The following is a 7,986-nucleotide window of genomic DNA, read 5'->3' as shown; positions in this document are numbered from 1 at the left end:
TTAAACTATTGAATAAGTTGGGAATAAGAGATCCTACGAACTTCTGCAAGAAAAATATACTATAACATTTTGTGGTTACCATTATGGTAGGAATAGATTGCAGACAAACTTAAAGTTCTCTTGTCCTTCATTAACCAACATTGATAAACTCTATTTCCTTTCTTGTAGTTATTACTGCCTCCGTTCATTTTTATTTATCAACTATTTTAAAAATATATTTTCACTTCTACTTATCTATTTTCGCGTATCAAGAGAAAAATAATTTGTTTTTCCTGTTTGACCCTTAGCATTAATTACTCATTCTAAATCATTTTCAAATCCAATAAAATTATACACCAATTAATATGGGTATTATGATAAAATATACACTTCATTTATTATTTTGTAAGGAATGTGTAAAGTCCATAGTGGACAAGTAAAAGTGAACGGAGGGAATAGTAAAAGAAAAAAGTTACAATATTGAAGTTAGTGTTTTATACTAAGTCAATTATTATTCCTTTAAACATTCTTTTGTGTGTGAGTGATTATGCATATACATAATTTAGATTTGATCGATGACATAACTATTTACGAACTAAAAAGCTTATTGCAGTAAACTAGAGTAAAGATTGATAAAAAAAGGCTGATTCCAAGCTGATAATACTGTTTACTGCCGGTGTTAGATATCTTCTAGAATGATCGACTATTCTAGATGCACAGTAGCTGAAAGACTGAAAGTCTTAAATAAAAATGTAATTACTTCTTTTAATTTATATTTTGTCAGTTATAAACTTCTTTTACTATTTTTTTTGAACATTAACTTCTTTACTTTTTAGTTCGTCTTCATGTTATTTAAATATTAAATAGAAGAAAATTATAGAGAAACAAAAGTCCTGTTATCTAACAATATGATATGTAATTTAATCAAATATATACGATTAATTATCATCTGCATATAAAAAAGTTAATCCATTCTCTTTCTAATAATATGCAACAATATCTATTAGTATAAATTTACTAATGTTGTTTATAAATCGTAAGTCTGACACCCTTATCACTAGCGTTTGAGTAAGATTATAAAAAAAAGTGATTTTAAGGACTTGTTTTTAAGTCAAAATAACAAAAATAAGTTAAAAGTCATAATTTAGGATTCATAACCTATGTTTTAGAATATATAAGCGTTATGTTATATCCAAATTGACTCTAATTAGAAAGTTTTAAATTTGTATTTTGAAAAAAGAACTAATTTCTTAGCAAACTCGAAATCACAAATAATTTTTTTTCTTTATCGACTTTGGTCAAACTCGATGGCAAATTTAGTTGGTGATAATGATGTTTGGCAAATGTATGTGATGACGTAGAGAGCATTGTCTTGAACTCTTTTAGTTTAAAAGGAAATCAAAATGGAGTATTTTATACGTTAGACTTAGACCAAAGATATGGTGTAGCCAAGATCTCTTTTGCTACATGACGCTTACATCATTAGTGACCACATGCTTTGTTTGATACCATTATCATTAAGAGAAGAGTAGAAATTTCATGAAATTTAAACTAAATGGATCTCTAGCAGTTTTTTGATGAATAATGAAAGAAGGTAGTATTATATTAAATTGTGTAGAGAAATTTCCTCTTTGGGAAAGGTGTCACGGTGATACAGTTTTGAGAAGAGAAAAAGAAAAGAAATGAGAATTGTTAATTAATGAAAGATTAAGTTAATGTTCATCTACTTGTCAATTAATCAATTTTGCGTCAATTCGTTTTCCAGTTAGTTGGTAACGCTTATGTACATCAATTTCTACCAGCAAAAATAATATAACCAATGTAATCTCATAAATGAGGATGTAGATCATTTTCTACCGTTATACTTTATTCTTAGCTGTATTGGTTCGAATACATGTCTTCTATGATAACTTCTCTTCATGAAATTTTAGATTCATTACGTCCGCTTTTAGGACATTTAATTACCATATTGTTGCTCCTATGTGATCGTGCATTTTAACTTTAAAGGACCTCCTTCATTTTTAGGGTCATTTTCTGGATCACCATCCAAACTATCACCATACTTGCACCATAGAGTAGCTGCAATTATTTCTAAAAGAAATTCAATATTATACTTTAATATATCCGTCTAAATATCTACAATTTTCTAATATACATCATGTGAGTGTGTTTGGTCTCAGAGGTAAAAAAATTCACTCTTACATACTATTGCTTGTCTCACGATTGTTGTGTCGAACTCTTTTTTAATGACTTTGTTATGTATTTGCTATCGCATAAAACTTCTTTACCACTCCACTATCCTATTTTAATTTGATGTTCAATAGTTCGTTATATCATATCATTCTTATAGAAGATTGTGCGTAGATACTGAATATTTGAACTTATTCACCAGAAATCCGTTTGATCTCACTTCACCTTTGTCTAAACTCCTAAATCATGTACAAGCATCTCAAGTTATCAGCCAACTGAACTAGTTACTATAAACACTTGCGATAATTTTCATGATACAAGATAATAGAAAGCTATAAAAACGAGGTGTATATCCAAACTGTTAGCCACATTGCAATCAAATATCACAATTCACACACTCCTCTTAGGGGTCGTTTGGTTACGGCATTACAACCTTTTGTACTACCACAAATCTTTGTGGTGACTTTATTAACTTCCCAAGTGAAGGTCAAAGATCAAACCTCCTCTCGTCCAAAAGGTGATACATGATGTTCTTAACGATACCAAAGGAAATAAAAAAGAAATCAATAAAGAATAAGAAACTATAGACATTTTGCATTTCAGAGAGAGCTCAAATGGGCATTTGCAGCCAGTTTTGAGTTTAAGACTCAAGCAAAGGCATCAGCCTAGCTAGGAACAACTGCATATGACCTTAACGATAGCATGTCAGCAACATCATCCATACATCAATGCCTCCTTTTATATATAGTACCTTTGGCTAGCAATTCTCCGCATACCATGACAGAGAAACTCAACAAGTCTAGAATTTTTCCATTTACGAAGTACAATTGATATTCGCCACTCTTGGTAAAATGCTTCATTCTTCACAAACTCAATAAGAGATAGAGAAAGAACTTAAGATTGGATTGTCAGCCTGGAAATGGAGGCAAAGATTGAGTTCCATGATGCCTAAATAGATTGAACAAGCTAAGGATTGTCTGATGTAGCCTGCAATAAATACCACTTCTGTCAACAAAAATGGCAATTTCCTCTGTAATGTCCAATCTCAAGAATCTGCAATGATGACACCAGAGGACTTTCTCTAAAACCATGATCTTGCTGAAGAGGTTTATGCATCAAAATCTAAATGAGTGGAAACCAAAACCACCTTCTGTACAAGCAACTATTTAGCGATGACTAGAGCTATGGTCCTGGATCTCCTTCCCTTACAAATGACTTGACAGCTGCATAGTCAGCTAGCCAACAACTTCTGACATTAAAAAGAAGGGATAAGGTGATTGGTATTTGCAGTCAAATAACTGGCCCCAATCATTCTCTCCCGCTGTACAATAGTTTCTGATAACTTTTTTTCCTCATTTTCCAATATTGTATGAACACTGATTATTTACATATGAAAGAAAAAGAACAATACCTGATTTTCCTACTACGAACATTTTGGTAATTGTCAACTTCCTCATAATGTAAGGGAGGTTTACTGGAGCTTCTCTTTTGAGCACATCATCACAGTAAATTCATGGAAAGAGTTCCATTCAACAACTTGCCCCGGAAAAGAATCTTCCTCAGCTTGGCCATCTGCCTCAACACAAGATCAAAAAAATCACAAATAAATAGACACTACAAATTAATTTATAACTATTGGAGCTAGGTTTCATTTCTTTAAGCACAATCCAGTTGGGACAAAATTGCAGCAGCATGGTATGTCCCGCTCATCTACATTTTATTATTTACTATACAAGTTGGAGTATTCAATATTAAGACTAACTTATTTTTTATCAACTGAATTTCCATCTCCAGCTCTCTTTTACATTGACCTGAAAACTTAGCACACATTACGTCGACACATTTCAATTGTAAGTCCGTCACGTTCAAATTAGGCGAAGGTGTAACAGAATGGTACACATTGTCCTGGCACCAACAATACAAATTAGAAACCGAGCGTAAGCTTGGTGAAGATAGTTCCGCATATTGCTTTCAGTTCTGATCCGGTGTTTTCATATCTTCTCATACTGCTCAGATTGTCTTGAATTAAGATTGATGAAAAAAGAAGGAAAATGAACAATTTCAATCTTGATTTACCCCAGCTACGTGAGAAGACTAAGAAGGAAGAGGAGAGGTCACCATTCCACAGACCGCTAAAATCCACATAGCCCAAACAATGTAGACTTCTGAGAAAGCTACGCGCTTCTGGTCAAATCAGTAAATGAGCTCAGCACTTGATTCTTACTTTTCCATTGCCCGTGTCAAGCAGTAGTGTGACAGTTCAGCTTTAATAATCAAGCTGCAATATCATCATTGCTGAATTACGTGTACTGAAGATAAAAAAATTAGCAGTGTTTGAAATGGCAAAGTAAAAGCGAAGACAGGTAAGGTTAAATCCCAATGTCATTGTAAAAAAGTGAAAATGTCTATTCCTGAATTTTTTCATAAGCATGCTCGATGAAGAGTGGAACAGCACAACCTTGCTCAATCAGACTTGAAATACTTTCTAAATCAGTTCAAACCCAAATTACTTGACCTCATTCTGTCAATGACTCACCAATATCCACCAAGTCAAGCTGACACAAGCTAATATTCCCTCCGTCCTGAATGAATGACGTGACGTGGAGTAGGAGGATCAACTGCAAATTTTCAATAAACACCCTATTTAAAAGATAGAAATGGTAACTAGAAGAATAAAAAGATCAAGTCAATCGAGGAACTTTTTTTTGGATACTGCATGATGGGTGGTGGAAGGATCTTTCCATTTTACACTCTCCAAATTCTAGCTGTTTTATTGCTTTAGTCTAATCTGATATAAATTAGTGAAGAAAATTGATCCTTGTTATGGGAATTACAGAGAGATTCTAACCCTAAGAGGACAAAGCGATCAATTTAACTTGCTATCTGCATACCCATCAAATAGCCCTTCGGTTGTTGTTCAGCAAGTCACAAGATCACTCTGCCATAGGTTCTCCTGTGTAAGTGAAAATCATACTTATAGGCTGAACATAAACAAACTCAATTCAACATAAAAAGCTTTGGCATGAAAAGGGTCCTAAATAATTGCAATACTCACGGAAAAAGTGCAAGTAATTGGGCACCCACATAAAGCAAGGCACAAAAAGAATCAGCAAGTCACGGAAAAAGTGCAAAAACAAGGAAAATAATATGACAACAACAACAACAACACATAAAGCAAGGCACAAAAAGAATCAGCAAGTAGCACATGTATACCGATCATAGTTTTCTGGATAGCAAAAACAAGTAAAATAAAAGCATATGAATCTTACCAAAATCTTTTGTTATCCTCTCATTCATACTAGAAACAAGGTCATAGTTATTGCTTTCGTAGCAAGCAGACATAAATGCTGCAAGAGTTACTCGATCTGTACTCTGTTGTTTGTCTAGCAGTTTATGGAAAAATAGAGCAGCTACATCCACATTCTTTTCACTGCAGAGCTTCCTGACTAGGGTAGATACGGTTCGGATCCAAAGTTTTTTGTCTAATCTATCTAAGAGGTGCATCGCAATGGTTGGTTCATTGTTCTTGCAATACTCATAAGCTACAGTCAGCCGTGTTACTTCACATGGGGGAATTCCTTTATCAATCATTGTATTGTAAAGTTCTCTAGCGTCATCTAACTTCAATTCCTTACAAAGCCCACTAATCAGAGCACCATAAGTGAGGCTATCAGGTGCACAACCATATTCTCCCATCCTCTGGAAGTACTTCTTGGCCATGGCCACACTTTTATCTCTACAATATCCGCATATCATGGAAGTACAAGTCTCTTTGGTAGGTATCAAACCTAAACTTACAGCCTCATCAAAGAGCTTTTCACTGTCTTTCATTTTCTTTTGCCTACACAAGGAAGAAATTAATGTGGTGTACGTATACATATCAGGGCTGATACCAGCTTTGACCATCTTACCAAAGAGGGCAAAAGCTTGTCTGTTATCTGCTAACTTGCAGCTTTGAGATATGAGAATGGTGTAAGTTACTAAATCTGGAGAGATTCCACTTTGTATACCTTTCTTCAGCATCTTGTAAGCCTCCTGAACCCTTCCCTTTTTACATAGACCATCAATGACTGCGTTATACGTAAAAATGTTAGGCGCCAAACCTTTTTCATCCATCACGCGCAAGAACTCATAAGCAACATCAAAGTTTCCTACTTTACAGTACCCATCAATGAGAGCAGTGTAGGTGTTGGTATTAGGGACCAACTCTTGTTCTTGCATTCTGCTTAGAAGCATCTCTGCACGATTCATTTTTTCCTGTTTGCAGTATCCAGCTATCATAGCTGTATATGTATGCACATTAGGCTTGTAATTGTCACTCTTCACAAGTTTTAGGAATAGTCTAAATGCCTTATCCATCCATCCCTTCTTGCAAAGACCATCAATCAATACAGTATGAGTGAAAACATTCGGTTTCAAACCTTTTCTAACCATTTCCTCTAACAACTCAAACGCATGCTTAATTATCCCTTTCTTACACAATCCATTTATCAAACACGTATAATTGATAACGTTCGGAGCCAACCCCAATTCAATCAGTTTATCAAAAACCCGCAATGCTCTATTAACAGACCCCTTTTCACAATAAACACTCGTGATCAAAGTACACGTCGCATTATCAACAAGAAACCCCCTTTCTAGCATTGCACTCAACCACCTATCAGCCTCTACAACTCTTCCAATCCTACAATAAGCAACAACCATCGACTCGAAACAAAACGAATCAGGCCAAACCCCTCTATCACACATTTCACCAAACACCTTCTCAGCCATCTCAACATAGCCCATCTCATTAGCAACACTAACAACAGAATTCAAACTCTGAGCATTCAAAATCAAACCTTGATTTTGCATCTCAAACACCATATCTGTAGCCTCTTTTAACATACCAATCTCACAAAAATTCCTCAACATAAAATGCATAACTTCATGGGCTCTCTCAAAGTTTCCATTTTTAATCAAATACATAGCTAAAACTATATAAAGCCTCATAAAATGCCTAAATTTCACATACCCCATAGCCCAATAAAAGAAACTCAATGCCAACATTGACCCTCCTTCATCAGCTAGTGATGCAACAACAGTTATAGCCTGTTCTTGACTCAAATACTCAGAATCTATAGGCAATTTCAATTTAGGAAGTGTGGCTTTAAAATGGCTATTTTCTTGAACTTTACAATATGAATCACATACTAAAGAACATACCCTTTTGACAACTGAATCAAAATTTGAACAAGATAAAGGCAATGGGTTTGTTGTAAAACAATTAATTTGAGTGTGGCACCAAGAGGGGTTAAAAAAAGTAAATATATGGCCATTGAGGAGTGTGGTAGAAGGTGTAAAATGGTAAAGTTTGTAGAAACGATGAAAAGTAAAGGAAATCATGAAAAATGTTTGTTCTTGAGAGATTATTCGCCTTATATTCCAGGTTAATTATATACTATAGTGCATAAAAATTAAATTCAATTGACAACAGATTCAATAAACTTCACAGAGGATAGAGAAGGAAATTGGAAACTAAGATATATATGTATTAAAACACAACGACTATTGACTAAGATAGGAAAAGAAGCAATTGATAGTTAGGCCCATTCGAAGGTGTGTTTTTTAATATATGAAACTCGCGAAAACGTGATAGTGTTTTTGACACTTATCTCTTTTTATAAAGGTTATTAGGTTACAAGAAAGCGTGATACTAAAGTTTTATTTTCTTGATGGTCCCATAATTTGGGATTAATTGATTATGTAAAAGTAATTTTTTATACAGAAAATGATTTTTGTTTTATATTTTTATTCTATTTTTACTAGGGTTGGGTA

The 7,986-nt window shown here is 34.1% G+C and overlaps 1 protein-coding gene across 14 annotated transcripts; it reads right to left on the bottom strand.

The window, feature by feature from the left end:
• Positions 1 to 2,736: 2,736 nt before the first annotated feature.
• LOC132040916 (pentatricopeptide repeat-containing protein At4g19890) lies at positions 2,737 to 7,767 on the bottom strand. Of its 14 annotated transcripts, none has more exons than XM_059431663.1 (5): positions 5,439 to 7,767; positions 4,706 to 4,787; positions 3,581 to 4,447; positions 3,317 to 3,418; positions 2,737 to 3,222 (listed from the first exon to the last, which is right to left on the bottom strand). In XM_059431663.1, the coding sequence occupies exons 1-2, from the start codon at positions 7,552 to 7,554 to the stop codon at positions 4,735 to 4,737; spliced, it is 2,169 nt and encodes a 722-aa protein (XP_059287646.1). In that variant the 5' UTR covers positions 7,555 to 7,767; the 3' UTR covers positions 2,737 to 3,222; positions 3,317 to 3,418; positions 3,581 to 4,447; positions 4,706 to 4,734. The 14 variants fall into 14 exon arrangements, with proteins under 14 accessions (XP_059287646.1, XP_059287639.1, XP_059287655.1 ...); XM_059431656.1 differs by having other exon boundaries at positions 3,317 to 3,415; XM_059431672.1 differs by having other exon boundaries at positions 3,317 to 3,404.
• Between the last annotated feature and the right edge of the window lie 219 nt (positions 7,768 to 7,986).

Source organism: Lycium ferocissimum, chromosome 2 (genome assembly GCF_029784015.1).
Source record: "Lycium ferocissimum isolate CSIRO_LF1 chromosome 2, AGI_CSIRO_Lferr_CH_V1, whole genome shotgun sequence".
NCBI classification, from domain to species: domain Eukaryota; kingdom Viridiplantae; phylum Streptophyta; class Magnoliopsida; order Solanales; family Solanaceae; genus Lycium; species Lycium ferocissimum.
This window is presented reverse-complemented; position numbering and strand designations above follow the sequence as displayed.